This window comes from Malus sylvestris, chromosome 3, assembly GCF_916048215.2.
Source record: "Malus sylvestris chromosome 3, drMalSylv7.2, whole genome shotgun sequence".
NCBI classification, from domain to species: Eukaryota; Viridiplantae; Streptophyta; class Magnoliopsida; order Rosales; family Rosaceae; genus Malus; species Malus sylvestris.
In genome coordinates this window covers 27778022-27796620 of record NC_062262.1, presented here as the reverse complement: position 1 = coordinate 27796620, position 18599 = coordinate 27778022, and the positions used below count along the sequence as shown (strand labels likewise).

The following is an 18599-nucleotide window of genomic DNA, read 5'->3' as shown; positions in this document are numbered from 1 at the left end:
TTGGGAATGCCGAATCTACAAAGGATGTTCTTCCATACGAAGTCTTCAATTTTTGCCTCAGTAATGGTTGCCAAGGGTTCTACTTCAGCCCATTTTGTGAAGTAGTCAACTGCAACGATTGCATAGCGGACCTTACCCTTCCCTGCAAGCATTGGGTCGATCAAATAAAGTCCCCATTGAGCCAAGGGCCAAGGGCTGATCATAGGAGTGGGCGGCTCGGGAGGGGAATGAGGAATAGTTGCGTAGCATTGACACTTATCACATGAGCGAAATATTCTGATAGCATCTTGGTAGAGTGTTGGCCCGTAATATCTTTGGCGAAAAGTCTTGTGTGCTAAGGATCGAGATCCAGCATGATCTCCGCAGACTCCTTCATATATTTCCCGACGGACAATTTCCACCTCTGCGGGCGTAAGGCATCTTAGGTATGGTAGGTTAAAACCCCGCTTATAGAGTTGGTCATTAATGATCAAGTAACGGGTAGCGTTGTATCAAATATGCTTAGCTTGGACTTTGTCATTTAGAAGGGTGCCATGAGCCAGGAATCTATAAATTGGGGTAATCCAACTATCCTCATGTTGTAAGTTGCACACTTTCGTAGCCATGGTGCTTGGTGCTGCCAATAATTCGACCTGAATTTTTCTTCCAATCTTGTCTTCCATCGCTGAGGTGAGGCGAGCCAAAGCATCTGCATAACTATTTGCCGCTCGAGGAATTTGGGTGATCTGGTAGTAGAAGTGCTTGAGCAACAATTGTGTTTGTGCTAAATATGCTGCCATGGAGCTATCCTTAGCGTCAAAGTTGTTGGTGACCTAGTTAACCACCAATTGGGAGTCACTGAAGATATCAATTCGTTTAACCCAAGGTGTTTGGCCAAATGTAAGCCTGCTATGAGAGCTTCATATTTGGCCTTATTGTTCGACGCCTTGAATTTGAAACGAAGAGCATACTCCATCGCCACTTTGTTAGGGGTTGTAAAGACTAGTCATGCTCCACAACCCTGTTGGTTAGACGAGCCATCAACATATAGACTCCATGTTGGGGCTGTTGGTTCTATTTTCTGAGCTTCTGAGGGTAATGAAACCATTTCTTTAGGCGTAGAAACAATGTCAACAGGATATGTGAAGTCGGCGATGAAGTCTGCCATTGCTTGGCCCTTCTCAGCTGGCTTTGGTTGGGAAGAGCATGGAAGTCGGCGATGAAGTCTGCCAATGTCAAAGAGGATGATTAGTAAACACGATGATGAAGTGTGCTTTGAAGTAAGGGCGAAGTTTTTAAGCAGACATGACCAATGCTAGAGCCAATTTCTCAATGTTGGAGTATCGTGTCTCCGCATCTTGTAAGGCCTTGTTAGCGTAATAGACAGGCCATTCGACATTACCATCTTTTCGAATGAGAACAGAACATACTGCTGAAGCTGATACCGACAGATAGATAATGAGAGTGTCACTAACCTCAGGTTTGGAAAGCAAAAGGGCTTTACTCATGTAGTCTTTGAGGTTCTTGAATGCCTCGACACATTCATCAGTCTATGCAATGTACTTCTTACTTCCCTTAAGTGCTTTGAAGAAAGGAGCACATCTGTCTGTGGCCTTAGAAATGAACCTAGTTAAGGTTGCCACATTGCCAGTAAGGCTCTGAATGTCTTTTGAAGTTACCAGTTCCTTCATGTCGATGATTACTTTGATCTTCTCGAGATTAGCCTCAATACCTTGTTGGCTTATCATGAAGCCTAAGACTTTGCCAGAGTCTACGCCAAAGGCACATTTGTTGGGGTTCAACCTCATTCGATACCTCTTCAGAATGGTGAAAGTTTCAGATAGGTTGGTGATGTGTTGGTCAGCATGTTTCCTCTTGACTAGCATATCATCAACGTAAACTTCCATGCTCTTCCCAATCTGTTCGGCGAACATTGAATTGACCAGTCTCTGATAAGTCGCCCCTGCATTCTTTAGGCTGAAGGGCATGACTTTATAGCAATATAGTCCCCTGTCAGTAATGAAGGTTGTGTGTTCTTGGTCCGGAGGGTTCATGAGGATTTGGTTGTATCCTGAGTAAGCATCTATGAAGCTGAGGAGTTCACACCCTACCATAGAGTCTATAGGTCTGTCTATGAGAAGAAGAGGAAAGTTATCCTTCGGACATCCTTTGTTTAGGTCGGTGTAATCAACACACATTCTCCACAAGACCTTTTAGAGCATGAGACTTTCTTTGGTTTGATTTTTCTTAACAAAGACCACATTTTCTACCTATGTTGGGCAATTGACTTCGCGGACGAAGCCTATACCTTTGAGTTTTTCAACTTCTGCCTTCATTGCTTCGTATCGTTCAGCGTCATAAGATATTCGCTTCTGTCTCACCGGCTTGGTCTTGGGGTCAATACTCAAGCGATGACATATGATATTGGGAGAGATGTCTGGTATGTCTTCGTATGACCAGGTGAAGACCTCAGTGTTCTCTTGCAAAAAAGATATCAATGACAACCAAATAGATGGTGACAAGGTGGTGCCAATCTTCACCATGCGATCTGAATAATCTTTTGAGATAGAAACCTTCTCTAACTCTTCAGCGGGTTTTGCTTGCTGGGTGAAAGAGTCGTCTCGAGGATCGTCAGGTTGACTGTTGTCACCGTGAATATCTAAGTTGGCTTCGTTCGGGCTAGTATTTATGACTTGGTCATGTATAGAAAGGGTTTCCTTGGGCATAGGTAGGTGATGTTGTTTGACCAAAGTGTGAAACATGACCGTGCACTAAGTTGATCTTCTCTGATGTAACCATTGCCATAGAGGATTGGAAATTTCATCAACAACATATGTGTAGATACCATAGCCTTGAGATCATTGATGCCTGTGCGTCCAAAGATGACATTGTATGCCGTTGGGCAATCAACCACCAAGAAGTTAGTGGTAATGGTAGTTATGTAAGGGCATGTACCAATGGTGAAAGGTAAGTGTATGCTCCCTAAAGGTTGCACAATATCACCGGAGAAACTTATCAGAGGAGAAATCGAGCGATCGAGCAAGTGTTCAGCTATATTAAGTGCCCTGAAAGCTTCAGCAAACATGATATTGACCGAAGCCCCCGTGTTTACCAGGATTCGTAGTACTTCAAAGTTGGCTATGTGAGCTTCCACGATCAGTGGGTCATTGTGAGGGTAGATGATACCTCTTTCTTCCTCAGGGTAGAAACATATTGGATCCCATTTAGGCTTTTGATACTTGCCTCCCCTAATGTCTTCCACGTGAAACATTTGGTGACCAGGCATTAAAGCTCGTTCCCTATTTTTCATGGCTATGTTGGAAGATTCAGATATGGGTGTGCCACCGCTTATGGAATAAATCACATTCACTTGGCGTTGGTTATAGTTATCCATTGAATGATGAAGGATGAATTGATCAATTTTTCCTTCACGCACCAAAGCTTCAATATGATCACGAAGGGTGATACACTTTTCGCCATCATGGCCGTTATGCTCATGGTATCAGCAAAACATGCCCATGTTCTTCATGGGCTTGTAACCAGACTGCCTAGGCATTGGCATCGGTATTAGGTGTGCTATGCTGGGGTAAATGGCCACGCATGTGGCATTCAAAGGTGTGTATGTCTCATACCTCGAGGTAGGGCCTGTCATGACACGTGCTTGGCCCACTGTGTTGACTATCTGGGGGCAGGCATTATCGTGGCGATACCCTTGGTTATCGCAATAGTGTCCTTTACTCCTTTTACTAAAATAAGGCTAGTGAAGATGGAAATCTTTCCTTTTGCCCTAAGGTTGATATGTCTGTTGACTTGGCGAAGTATTAAGTAAGGTAGGGGGAGGCACCGCTGCCGTTTGGAATGTTGAGGTCTTTTCATTTAGTTGGATTTGGCTTCCACTCCCTACTTGCTGATAAGGGGTGGTTGTGGGGGGTTTCCCTTGATATGTCATTGCCTCGGCTGAGGCATAGTTGTAAGCATGTGACATCACCTCAGAGTAAGTCTTTCAAGTGTTGGCATTGATCATATACTTGAATAAACAATCACGTAGGCATGCCGTGAAGGCTTTGAGGGCAGTTTTGTCGTCTGCCTTGGCACAACAGGAATACTCATGGCTGAAGCGGCCAGCATACATACCTAATGACTCGTCTGACTTCTGGCGAATAGTGTACAAGTCATCCGCAGAATGCAAGCGATCGGTTTGGAAAATGTGTTGAGAAACAAACTGTTTCCTCAATTCCTCAAATGAGTCTACTATCTCAGATGGAAGACGACAATACCAGTTTAGAGCTCCGCTATAGAGGTGGAAGGGAAGATAAGACATCGCTCTTCATCGGTGTGCATCTGGTATGCCATGTTGGACTCAAAGAGGTTAAGGTGTTCAATCGGGTCCTCATTTCCAGTATAGAGTTGCAAGCCAAACTTCTGCTTTGTCTTTGCTTGGATGGGGTGTCGAGGATCCTCCTTGTAAGAGGGTCAGGCCTAGGTTGGTTCCAATTAGGTATCTTAGCTTGTCGTTCGGCCTTCAACTTGTTTACTTCCTTAAGGAGCTGTAGGACAAGAGGGTCCTGAGTGGAGTCATATACCACAGGAGCTTTCTTTCGTAAATCTCCATCTCCTCTTGGAAGTAGGAAGGTTTGATCAAAAGCATGTGATTTTTCCCTGGACTCGCCATACTGACTTCCAATGTATGTCTGTCGGAACATCTTTGAGTCCCTTATACCTTCGTGTTTCTCTAGGACTTGTTGCCCCTTCCCCAAATTGGTTGCCGGCCTGGGACATGGGAGGGGACCGAGTCTTTCATAGACCTTTGGGTCATTGATCTTTGAGCTTACATGGATGGGATTGTCTCGACTTTGCTTTAGGAAGTCTCAACAGTTGCGAAAGACGGCTTTCGATCCTTCCACTCCTTCTGTAAGGAGGTGCCTTCCTCCACTCCTCCTACTTCCGGTCGAAGCAGCTGGGTTGAGAGAAGTCTCATGTTGGTCGCCATTTCGATGAGTAGCTCGCTCCTCAACGAGAAAACCCATGTCGAGGACAAATGACCCTCCGTGTTGGGGGGGCACCCAGTTGATGGTTAACTTCTACAGGGGTGATGAGCTCATGTGCTTTAGTATATCTAGCCTCGTAGAGCATCTCGAAGACCTTCTCATACTGCTCTTGGAGGATCTCATTCTTCATCGCTATCTTGTTGTTCTGAGCCTCTAGCTCATCGACTTTAGCCTGAAGAGCAAACTTCTTTTGTTGATTCGCACCAGGTGCAAGAGGGGTGTCATTCTGTGTGATGTGGCTTCCTTCGCTCTCCATGTTAGAAAGGGATGCCTGGTCAAAAGAGAGTGTACGAATGGTGGAATCCATCTTAACAAAGCTGAAGAGAGTGGGAATAAGTGTCGTTCTCACAGATGGCGCCAAATGTTGATGCACAAAATCAGCAAGGACTTTGGTACAACAAAAATTGTTAAGTTTGTGACATTCGTTAGATTGCTCCGGTCACTAGTGTGGATAAGTATGTAAATGAATAGAGACAGAGAAGCAAACACAAGATGTACGTGGTTCACCCAGATTAGCTACATCCACGGAGTAGAAGAGTTCTCATTAATTGTGAAGGGCTTACACAAGTACATAGGTTCAAGCTCTCCTTTAGTGAGTACTAGTGAATGATTTAGTAAAATGACATTAGGAAATATTGTGAGAGAATGATCTCTATTTATAGAAGAGAGTTTCTAGTTTCATTCTGACATTGACACACGTCGTATTGTGATTGACTTCTGATGTCGACACGTGTCGCACTATGATTGGCTTCTGATGTCGACACGTGTCGCGCTGTGATTGGCCTCGTGGTTGGAGGGAAACTCTTCTGGGTCCTTGACGGTATAACATTGACCGGTGCTCAGTAGTTTCGGGATTGGTCAAGTATGGTACAAATAGAACCCATAGCTAATAATAGAATTAGAATAGATATTTTTTGTTTCCTACTCACACGAGCTCATGTCCTTTCTTTTCTATCAATCTATAATTCTAATCATTCCCCCCCCCTTTGTACCTGCTTATGCGTTTATAGCACAAGACTTTACTACTCAAGCTAGATTATATATTCATCACCAATACATTGCAGCATTTATCATGACAGGGGGCAAGCTATGTTTAGATTACAATTCATAACATTACATTGTGTCTATTTTTCATTGATAAAGGAGTATTTCCATGGGTTTACCTTGGTATTGTGTTCATACCGTCGTATTGAATGATCCCGGTCGTTGATTGTTGTCCAATGGCACTGAATTAACCACTAAAAATGCCCTTTACTCACTCCATCCTGGAAGAACATTGTTGAGATTTAAGGATATTCGAGTGAATAATTACCATGCAGAAACCACTAAAGAGAATTGTTTGGAATATCTTTGTATCACTTCATACAAATATGGCCATAAGCATATTTATGAGAAGATGGAATGCCTCCCAAATGGCGTATATGTTACAACTATTCGGGCCGCACCAACCATGTGGCCGTCAAGGAGCCCGGGTTTCAGAGTGTTTCCTTGCTTTGGTACAACTGTTTAGGACATTCAGAAAGAGATGTGATGCACCATATCGTCAAAGTATCTCACAGGCATCCTCTTACTATAAGTTTGAAAATCATTGATGAACTTCTGTCATGTCAATCTCGCTCTTTCGGGAAGTTGAGTACTCAATCCTCAATTGCAAAGATTATTCAAGACTAACCACTAACAGCTTTGTCGAGCGTGGGACATAGGGCACGTCAGTGCACCGAGTGTTTCTTTTTCAAGTGCGCGCACCCGCAATGGTGGCCAGAATTTTAGGATTAACTGGCATTTTGGGCAGAATATGGCCCAAGAATAGGTTTTAACCCAAATTTGCTTTTAAGCCCAATGATTGGAGCAATTTTGGGAGAGTCTAAAACTTAAACTGTTCTTAGTTTTAATCCAACTATTGAAGTTGGTTTTAGTGCAACTATTGAAGTTGGTTTTAGTACAGATAATATCGAATGTATTAAAAAGAGAAGAAAAAAAAAGATAGCTCTTCGTGTTACAACCCACAACAATTTATATAACTACATTAATAATTTAGCTATAATAATTCCAAGTAAAATAACTACATTTTCTTGAACACATGTAGATTTGATTATTGTTCTTACCACCCGTTCCATGAAAAATAAGATGAGAGTGCAAATTGCACATTTAAGCCGTTAAAATGATTCATCGGAATGGCAAAAACTAAACGGCGAGTAAATAAAAACACCGTTATCCATTGTGTCCGCGAACGCGTGCTAAAGAGATAACAAGCTGCTGCTAACATTTGACTTCAAGGAAAAGGTGGAAGCAGAAATAAAACTGTTTATGTATCAGGTTAGTGCAAGCATTTTACTCATCATCTTTGTACGGGTACTCTTCTGGAATTTGCTTCAGGAGTTTAACTTGCAACTCGAATGCATCATCACCTCGAAGCATATCACGGATCCAACTAATTTCAGTCTTCATTGATACCTGACCATGGAAACAACGTAACTGTGAGGCAAGGGAGAAAATAAAGAGACGGAGAAAACTCATATATGACGTCAAAACAGAATCTCTACCACCCTTCATTTTTTTAGGTTTTAATAGAACCTTCAAGACCCATACTCCCATCAGAAAGTGCTTTTAGCCTTGCGAATCAGCTGAATCCCCTCAAGCAGGTAATACAAGTTTTCTTAGATACTATAAGTAAAAGTGCATGGGGAATAGAAAATCGAAATCATTCGGTAGGAGAAAAAATGGAAAACCTTCTACCAATACATATTAGAAAGGAATCAATAAAACTAAACTACGACTGAAGCTGAGTCAAAGCACAATAGAATTATGTAAGGAATAAAACTCCCCCAAGTTTGAAAAAATATATATAAATAGATAGATAATGATGTTACTAGCAGCGAGCTGGCTTTTTTAGCTACAACTTCCGTAACTAATATTTTAAATGGAAGAATAAAATTGAAACTACAAGTAGAAAGTTACGGTGTTCTCTATGTAAGTCAAAATAAAAGCCAATACCAATGAGACGTGTAGAAGAGTAAGAAGTTGTATTCTGTTATATAGCGACCAGTGCAAAAAAGGGAAAACCATACATCACATAGAGGGGGCACATGTCAAGGCAAGTGCAGTACATGAGATCACAAGTACAACTCACCATTTCTAAGGCGCCTCTTACAACTCCACTTAAGATATTGCAATAGTAAAGACCTTGGCACGTATCTGGAAGCTCAACAAAGTCTACCAGAGGATTGTCCTCCAGAACAATACTGCAACATGTTCCATCAGCATCCCAATTTGTAACAGATGCAGTGACCCCCAAGAACATTTTGAAACCAACCTGTAGAAAAAAATATTGATGGAGCCATTATGACAAACAAAAAACTACTTCATATCTTCACCTGGAAGCTTGTGGAAATTGAAAAAAAAAAACACAGCAAAAAATGAACAGTTTAGATCTAGCGAAGCATGAAAAGATTGCACCAAACACTAGAGGAACTGTCTTACAGATATTACAATCCTGGCCCATTACCATTTTTCCATCGCAAGATAGAGCCTCAAACCCAAACAAACTGATAGACTAACCGTAATTCCACTTAATGATTCTAAATTCAATATGTTTAGGCCTACTAATATGCTTTGTTGCACAGTCAGTGGACAGGATTCAGCATTTAGCATTTTGACATGTATCAATCAGATATATTAGCCATTAAACATGATTCAAATCTTGGTTTTCACTAACAAACCTCCGCTGTCATCCTCAAGAAAGGCAAAGATTGGACAAGTGAATTAAATTTCCACCAACATTTACTGAAAGATATTTGTACCAAACAGTTGAAAAGACCATGGGAAGTAATAGAAGATTCAATAACTTCCATGCAACAGGTACCAAAGTTCAGCACAGAAGAAACAGTTTACCAGGTTTCAGAACAATTAAGATCCACAGAATATTCAAATTTGAAAGGAAACGGATGGTGGCGACAAACCTTTGCAATTACTTCAGCTGTCTCTTTGAAGTCAACACATCTAGATACATTAGACTTTGCTAGAAACTCATCAATTAATCGAATGCCAATATTATAGCCCCTGAGATGCAATTAAATTGTCACGTAATCAGCTAAACTGAAAATTAACTATATTTTTATCAAAGTTACGGTTACTGGTCATCAAACATTGCATGTCACCAAATAAAAGTTGTCCTCCTTGCAACACATTTATAGCTCAAAACAAAGATTGACATAAATTAACAGCCATAAACAGAATCCTACAACAACAAAAAAATGAAGAAAACAAGATAATTGTCGATGCATGCAAGCACACACTTCCATATAATGTAAAAGCTAGAACTAAACTTCTAAGAAAGGCATAATTCTCAGAGAAAAAAGAAAGAAATGCAACATCAAACTTGAGTATAGAGAATTAAAGTAAAGCAAAAAAAATTACATTTGATCAAGCTGCTTGTTAACCTCTTCAACTTCCTCAAGATCCGTAAGCAGCTGGCGCACAATCGCACCGTACGTCAATGTAAACAACTCCGCATTCTGAAACCAATTCAATTTCCAAATTATGAGGATAAAGAAAACATTAAGGCGACTTGGGGTTTCACTTACCACACGTTCCACGTTGGCGAAGATTGCATCACCAGATCGAGGGCCAACTGGAGGCATGGTGATCTAAGATAAGAGCGAGAGGTTTGAAGGTTTCTCTACAAAATTACAAAAAAATACTCAACTTTTAGGCCTCGTTTGATAACCATTTTGTTTTCAGTTCACTGTTTTTGAATTTTAGATTTTAGTTTTCATTTGAAAAACACTAATAACATAAAGCTTGTTTGGCAACTGTTACAGTTTTTTCTTTTGGTTATTATCAAAAAGAAACTAAATACCCACTAAAGATGATTTCTTTTCTCGTAATTGTTTTACGTGGCTAGTAAAAAAAGGTCGTACCCAGTGCACAAGGCTCCCGCTTTACGCAGGGTCTGGGAGAGGTGAATGTCGGCTAGCCTTACCCCCATTTATGGAGAGGCTGCTCCCAAGTCTCGAACCCGAGACCTACCGCTCATGGACGAAGGCACTTGCCATCGCACCAAGTGCGACCTCTTAAAAAGACTAAACAAACTAAACAAACTAGTAAATTAGTAATATATGTTTTTCACACAACTAAACAAACTATACACAACTATAAACGTAAGAACAAATTAAAAAGAAAGAAAACACAGTAGAATTTTAATATAACAACATACATCAATTTCTATAGTAAGAACAAATAACACAAATCAATATAAATCCATACACCTTCGCTATAACATTCCAATAACATAAAAGCAAAACACCCCAAGAGTGAACAGAACCCCGATCATTTTCCCATAAAAACTCAATCCACCAATCTTATAAGCCAACAAGCCATTCTCTCTGGACATTGTTTTTCAAAAGCAGCTTTTACACACTTTTAATTACCTTCAAGTAACTATCAATGTTATGGTAACTCCATGACATATTGACATACCTTATTGTTATTTTGAATATAGGACATGTAGATTAGATACTATGGATAGTAGTTTATCACTCCACTTTGTGTACAGAGTAGTCTAAGGTCTTGTTTCTTAAAGGAAGAGCTTTCTTATATAAGTTTTCTTTTTGAAGATGGATCTGACCAAATGCATTTATCGATTCCTTATGCAATGTTTAGATGAGGGACTTTCAAAGTCCCAAAGAACATCGAACTCTATTCTTAAAACAGCACTACAAGAGACTACTGAACTACTCAAACGCTTCAACGCTACTCTAGAACACTAAAATCTACAAATGTATAGCACCTACACTAGAACACTACAAATGCACTGCAAATGTATAGCATCACGTCAATTTCACAGTCGATCCACATGATTTTTGTAGTGCCTTCATAACTATTTAGCCTAAGTTCTATAAAACTTTCAAAGTCCCCCATCCAAACGCGCACACAGTACAATACGGAAAAACAAACTATAACTCCTTTAGCACAACAAATATTAATGGATATCTAGACGTTTAATGTTTGCCAACGGTGATAAATCAAGGGAGCTCACACAGGTGAAGGACTCAAGGTACAGAGCTTGAGTGCAGGTCAGTAAGCTCCTTATGGCCATAGTCAACACATCCAAATGTGTCAACTTTCAACCCCTCTCAACATAAATCAAATTACACAAGATCCTTTCGGCCATAGCCGTGTTGATTAGAAGCAGACACCAAGAGCTTCAGTCATCAAACATTTTTCTAAACCCTAATCGCCAAATTCTCTCCATACATCGACCTACTACGAAAATATCCCAATTCCCAAAAAAATTGAAGCAAAATTCATTAATGCCATGAGGAATCAGTGCACATAACCAAATCCCATACAAAAAATATCATTAACAACCAAATCTCAGTGCAAATCTCAGCAAATTATCGAGAAATCACAAGCAAAACCAGTTTACTGACAGTGACAGACCCCTAAAGAAACCCAACCAAATATATCAAATCACTTTTAAAATTCAATTGTATACAGAAATTTTTCGTACCTTTTAAACGACAAATTGCAATTACAGTGAGAGTCCACAATTCCCGCGTGAGGAAGGAGAGGAGGGTGAGATCAGAGAGAGAGAGAGAGAGAGAGGAGGGGGGGGGTATGAGACGGGGTGAGGTCGTGATGGTACTGGGCCTTTCAGTGTTGGCCCAATGGGTCTAAATTATACAACAGATGAACAGTAAGAACTCCTCAATGCAAAATGAGTAATGAGTAATGTGTAGACCAAATTTTTAGACCACATTTGCAAATCATGTGATGTGTCATCATAAACAATAAACACATTAATCAACAATCACATTATATGGTCTACAAAATTTATCTAATATTTGATATTCCTAGCATTGCCCATTCAAAAACGCCATTCCCACTTTTAGCACAATCTCATGATTAGAAGTTGAATAACTATTCAACTAATTATACAACCATCAGCTGGAAAGAACATGGACGAGTACTTGCCATTGGTAACTACACTCCTAGCAACTGGTCATGGATAGATCTTGAAGAAACTCCCAAGATCAATTTTGGAATTAAAATGGTGTCGCACAGTTAGGTCTAGCTAGCAATGTAAGTCAATCATAGCTAGTTTACATCGCTGATGAGGTACTTCATAGTTGACTCATATCATATGTAGTTATCACTGCGAGAAGCAGCAAGAGAGAGGGGGCGTTGTTAGCATAGCAATTGTCACACTTTTAGCAATAACAACCCTAGCAACAACCGCATTTGCTCTGTGGCAATTGGTCTTTTTCCTAGCAACGACCGCACTTGCTCTGTGACAATTAGCCTTTTTTCTTGTAGTGTATGTACTTCGCTTATTTGTGACTTCCAACCCAAAACTGGTCATGCACAGATCATGAAGTTGGGGGAGTCACTTTTAGAGTTACACTGGTCATTGGAAAAGTAGGCTACCAATTTTGCTATGAGGTGTTATTTGCATTGCAAATGAACAGTTAGGCTAGACCATGAGTACATGATATATTTCACCAATATTTACTGTGACCAACAGAATGTACCGACAAAGTATCGATATATTTTCAACAAAATCAATACAATACTGATGCACATGCAAATTCAGTACATTTTTCTGGATAATGAATTAGTGACATTGTTAACAAAATTTTTCGTAACACACCAATATACATACATGCACGTTATTAACTCTGAGAAATATAGCTATGAGAAAATGAATAAGAAGAACAGAAGCTTAAGAGACGGAGAGTTTCTGAATTCTTTGTATTATTCTATATGAAACTATTACAAGTGTTTACATTGTGTTATATAGCCTCTCAGCATACATGGACTATTACAAAACTACCCCTTTGTAACTAACTCTCTAACAATCTAAATGGCAGTTATAACCAATCAACAGAATAACAGATAACAATGGCTAATACTCCCCCCTCAAACTATGCTAGGTTTCATCTAGCACAGTTTGGAAAGACAAAACACAACTTTGTGCCATTGTACAAGGGAATTAACTCGGGACTAAAGTACTGGAAATTGCAGATTGGGATCCTAGGCTCAAGTTGTGACACTGCTTCACAAAAACAGGACTATGTAATCCTTTAGTTAGGACATCAGCAACTTGCTCTTCTGTAGAAATGTATTGAACACGCAGATCACCTTTTTGTACTTTCTCCCTCACAAAGTGATAATCAGTATCGAGATGTTTGATCTTAGAATGAAAAACAGGATTCGAACATAGAGCAAGTGCGGACAAGTTGTCACAATAAAGAGAAGGAGGTGAGGGAAGACACTGATGTAGATCTCTAAGCACTGATCTAATCCAACAAACATCAGCTGCACAATGAGCTATTGCCTTATATTCTGCTTCGGTTGAGCTTCTCGAGACAGTGGATTGCTTTTTGGACTGCCATGAGATAGGATTAGAGCCTAAGTATACCACATATCCGGTAATTGATCTCCTAGTATTAATATCTGTTGCCCAGTCTGAATCTGAATAGGCAGCTATAGAGATATCTTCATTTTTAGTATAGTTCAAACCACAAGTGAGAGTACCTTGTAAATACCTCAGAATTCTCTTGACCAAATGAAAGTGTGAATCTGTTGGACTTTGCATAAACTGACACACCATATTCACTGCATAAGCTATATCAGGTCTAGAGAAGGTTAAGTACTGTAAAGCTCCCACCAAGCTTCGATAGAGAGTAGGATCTGTCATTGGTATGCCTTCAGATTCAAGCAACTGAGTATGAGGTTTAGAGGGTGTAGATGTAGGTTTACAATGTTCCATACCAGCCATTTTTAACAAATCTCGTTCATATTTAGACTGGTTAATGAATATAGATCCATCCTGATTGTACTGGATATGAAGACCAAGAAAATAGGTAAGTTTTCCCATATCTTTAAAATCAAATACTGCAGCAAGGCTTGTAATCATTGATTGAATCTTTGAAGCATTAGAACCAGTCACAATTATGTCATCAACATATAATAGGAGTAGAATAACATCCCCATGATCTTCTTTGACAAACAAACTTGTATCGGATAAGGATGTAACAAACCCCAAAGTAGGAAGGTAGCTAGTAAACTTTGAATTCCAAGCGCGTGGAGCTTGTTTCAAGCCATAAAGCGACTTTAGTAATCTGTAAACATGGTTTGGATGTTGTGAGTCAACAAACCCCTGAGGTTGCTTCATATAGACTTCCTCTTATAACTCTCCATGTAAGAAGGCGTTTTTAACATCTAGTTGCCTCAAACACCAACCAAATTGAACTGTTAAGGCTAAAATCATTCTGACAGTGGTATGTCTTACCACCGGACTAAACGTTTCAGAATAGTCCAAACCTTGCTCTTGGCTATACCCTTGTGCAACTAGCCGAGCCTTATACCTAGAAATTGATCCATCAGGGTTCTTCTTAATTTTGTATACCCATTTGCTTCCCACTATACTTCTGTCAACTGGAGGAGGAACTAAACACCAAGTTCTTGTGCCTTTAAAGCATCAAACTCATCCTGCATAGCTCTTTGCCATTCAGCATTGACACTAGCAGTTTTAAAATTTTTAGGCTCCTCTATATCAGCTATATCAGCTAAGAATGAAAACCCGCTGGAAAAATCATCCATAACCCCCAAAGAAACAATCTCAGGAACAGTTGCTAAATATGCTGCATAATTCTTTCTGGAAAGTGCACCGGTTTGTAGCCTTGTCTGAATTGTAGAACTTTGACGCACAGGAGTAGTTGTGGTTGTATGTCCTATACCTGATTGAGAAGAATTTGAAGAGAATGGAAGTATCACCTGAAGTTGGTTGGGACTAAAGACAGGAAGCAAAGAAGATGTATCACTTGTTATGGAAAGAGTATGGCCCGATGTACTGTGACTGTGCGAATGTCCTGAGGTTGAACTTAATGTCTCAGATTGATCAACTGAAGACGAAGCAATTCCATCATTCCCACTGTATATCTGAGTAACTTCAGGAGGACTAGGAGTATGAGTAACAGGAACATGAACCAAAATTGGAGAATATGTAGCCGGTGGATTATCAACCTGTGCATGAACTTGTTTCTGTAACCTGTGTTTACCAGGGAACATCATCTCATCGTGTAAGACATGTCGAGAAATAATGCATTTCTTGGACACTAGATCATAACATATGACACCTTTGTATCCTAAAGAGTACCCGAGAAAAACACATAATGTTGATCTTGGTTGAAGCTTATTAGAATTATAAGGCCTAAGCCAAGGAAACATAGCAGTTCCAAATGTCTTCAAAGATGTTAAGTCAGGAAGCACCTTGTAGAGCAGAGTATAAGGAGATACCATAGACGGAGATTTACATGGGATTCGGTTGATAAGAAATACTGAGTGAGCACAAGCAAAATACCAAAACTCCAATGGTAAACCAGCTTTAGTGAGTAATGTAATTGAAGTTTCAATTATATGCCGGTGTTTTCTCTCAGCAATTCCATTTTGCTGAGGAGTATATGGACATGATAGCATCTGAACAATCCCTCTATTATTCAAAAACTTTGTAAAAGCACTACTAATGTACTCTCCACCCCCATCAGTTTGTACACACTTGATTGTTGTTCCATACTGATTTAATACAAACTGATAAAACTTTACAAAAATAGAAAAGACATCAGATTTATTACTCATTGGAAATACCCAAGTGTATCTTGTATATTCATCAGTAAACAGTACATAATACCTATAGCCATCAACAGACTTTATAGGAGACGGTCCCCAAACATCAGAGTGAATCTTATCAAACGGAGACAGACACTTTTCATTTCTCTCAGGAAATGGCAATCTAGACATTTTGCCCTGTATACATGATGCACAAACACTCTTCATATCATCTGGTTTATATGCTATACTACACTGTCTTAACATACAAGAAAGTACTTCATTTGTAGGGTGACCCAATCTTTGATGCCACATATTTGACTTCACCAATTGTCCAAGCAAAGCTGTTGTAGTGGGAAATGTAGACTGCACCCCTTTAGCATTGTGAAACACTGGAATCTGAAACAACTCCTTGGGCCTACTCTTTCCGTGATACAGGACCTCCTTTATCTTCTTGTCCTGTAAAAAGAAGTTGGACTCATCACAAATAAACCAACTGTTGTTATCAGCACATATTTGTTTAACAGATAACAAACTTCGAGCAATCTTTGGAACATGTAAAACATGAGTGAGTAATAAGGAATGATCCTTCGTATGAAGAGTAGTAGAACCAGTATTTTTTATTGATATACTAGAACCATTACCAATAGTAATTGTCTCATTGCCTTCATATGGAGCAACCTGTGCCAAGCCATGAACATCAGCAGTCATGTGATGAGAAGCACCAGAATCCACGATCCATGAATCTGTAGGCATAAACTGAGATGATTGTTGTGCATTCATAGCAGTTATGGAAGATGGAGGAGATTGACTTTGATACGAGTAGTTGCTTCTGTGATGACAGTTAAGAGCAACATGACCCTTCTTCCCACAAATTTGGCACTCGATCAAAAAATCAGGAGTTGAATTGGTGTTGTTCCTGTGAAAACAATTTACTGCTGTATGACCTCGTTTGTTGCAGATTTGACATTCAATTACTACATTCATCCTTGTGTCTGTATTGCCCGACCAACCACTGTTATTGGAGTTCTGCCTATATCCTCCAGAATTGAAACTCTTCCCCTTGTAACCATTATTGGACCTATAATTGTGTTGACCCTTGGAATTCGAGCCATTGAAAGGTCTAAACCCAGAATTTGAACTTTGATTTCTTGTATCTGAATGAGAACCAGAATTTCCAAAGAAACCAAAACCATATGGTACAGGAGGATAAAATCCGTCAGGAGGTTGTTGTGTAGAATAGAACTGAGAGGACTGCATATTAGGTTGAAACTGTGATGACAATGGATACTGCAATGTCCCATTAAAAGGAACCCGTGACAAAACACCACCAGTAGAACCAGAAATGTGACTATGATTCTGTGGATTAGAAGAAGAACCATTGACCATTGAAGATCCAGGATTTGTACCAGTCCCTTGCACATACAAGGCTGACAAACTTTGAGACAACACATTGATTTCACCATCAATTTCCTTTTCAGCACCAAGAAGTTGTGCTCTGAACTCTTTGAGAGTAATTGATGACTCTTTAGCAAGAATAATCGTTCTGATTATTGCATATTCTTTTGGTAACCCAGCCAATCCTGCAATTATAACATCATTGTCCGAGACATACTCCCCTGCAGCACTTAACTGCTCTCTAATATTTTTCAATCTCAGCAAATACTTATCAATTGAGTCAGTTCCCTTTTGTATAGTATGCAGTTCAGTCTTTAGATGATTCACTCGTGATTTTGATACAGAGGCAAACCTATCGACAAGATTCACCCAAGCCTCATGAGCATTCTTGCAGCCAAGAACATACTCCATCGCTTCATCAGACAATGTGGCAAGCAAAAGACTTAACAAAGCCATATCAGTTGACTCCCAATCAATATACGCTTTAGTAACTTCGTCAGTAACTCCAAGATCAGTAGTCAAAACAAACTTCGGAGGACACACATCAGTGCCATCAAAATGACCAAACAATTTATACCCCTTCAACACAGCTTTAAACTGAAATGCCCATTTGACAAAATTATCATCCTTCAATCTGATAGTAAGCATCCCCAACAAATTTTCTACTTTAACAGTCGAATTAGTCATCTTAACACTGATCACAAAGACACACAATTCCAATTATGTAATGAACAGGAAGAAATTAACACTCCTTGCAATTGAAACAGACTGCAAGACTTCAAAGAGACTGAAACTCTTGACCAAGAAAGATCGATACTTCCCAAAATGCACAAGAAAAATACCACTGTTCGAAGAGACTGAAACTCTTTCCCAAAATTCACAAGAAAAATACCACTGTTCGAAGAGACTGAAACTCTTTACCAAGAAAGATTGAAACTTTCCAAAACGAACAAGAAAGAATGAAACTTTCTCAAATATGCTAACTGCACAAGTATTTCTGCATCACAACCTTATGAACATTTGACTATACAATCAATCAGCAAAATTTCTCAAACTTTACACCGAACACTATCTTCAAGAATCTCAAAAAACAAAAAACCAATACCCATGATCAAAATTAGCTCCAATCACCGAAAGAAAAATATCACCTGAATCAAGCTCAACAATCGAGGAACACACCCAACTTCAATAGCCTTCCGTAACCTTCAGAATCGCACTCGAGCCCTTCGAACTTGTACACAACAGCTTCAATCTTCCAGAGCAGCGGAAAAAACACCAAGAATCGGCACGGCGACGAACCAAACCGGCGATGATACCATATTAACTCTGAGAAATATAGCTATGAGAAAATGAATAAGAAGAACAGAAGCTTAAGAGACGGAGAGTTTCTGAATTCTTTGTATTATTCTATATGAAACTATTACAAGTGTTTACATTGTGTTATATAGCCTCTCAGCATACATGGACTATTACAAAACTACCCTTTTGTAACTAACTCTCTAACAATCCAAATGGCAGTTATAACCAATCAACAGAATAATAGATAACAATGGCTAATACACG

At 39.6% G+C, this 18599-nt stretch overlaps 2 protein-coding genes across 2 annotated transcripts; both read right to left on the bottom strand.

Annotated features, from left to right (window-relative positions):
• Nucleotides 1-7094: 7094 nt before the first annotated feature.
• LOC126614969 (uncharacterized) lies at nt 7095-11668 on the bottom strand. Its single transcript, XM_050282680.1, has 6 exons — nt 11539-11668; nt 9611-9705; nt 9444-9541; nt 8987-9086; nt 8158-8340; nt 7095-7481 (listed from the first exon to the last, which is right to left on the bottom strand). Exons 2-6 carry the CDS (start codon nt 9665-9667, stop codon nt 7359-7361), a joined length of 561 nt encoding a protein of 186 aa, XP_050138637.1. The 5' UTR covers nt 9668-9705; nt 11539-11668; the 3' UTR covers nt 7095-7358.
• Nucleotides 11669-13020: 1352 nt separating this feature from the next.
• On the bottom strand, nt 13021-14205 carry LOC126617124 (uncharacterized mitochondrial protein AtMg00810-like). Its single transcript, XM_050285177.1, has one exon. The coding sequence runs from the start codon at nt 14203-14205 to the stop codon at nt 13021-13023; it is 1185 nt and encodes a 394-aa protein (XP_050141134.1).
• Nucleotides 14206-18599: the final 4394 nt, after the last annotated feature.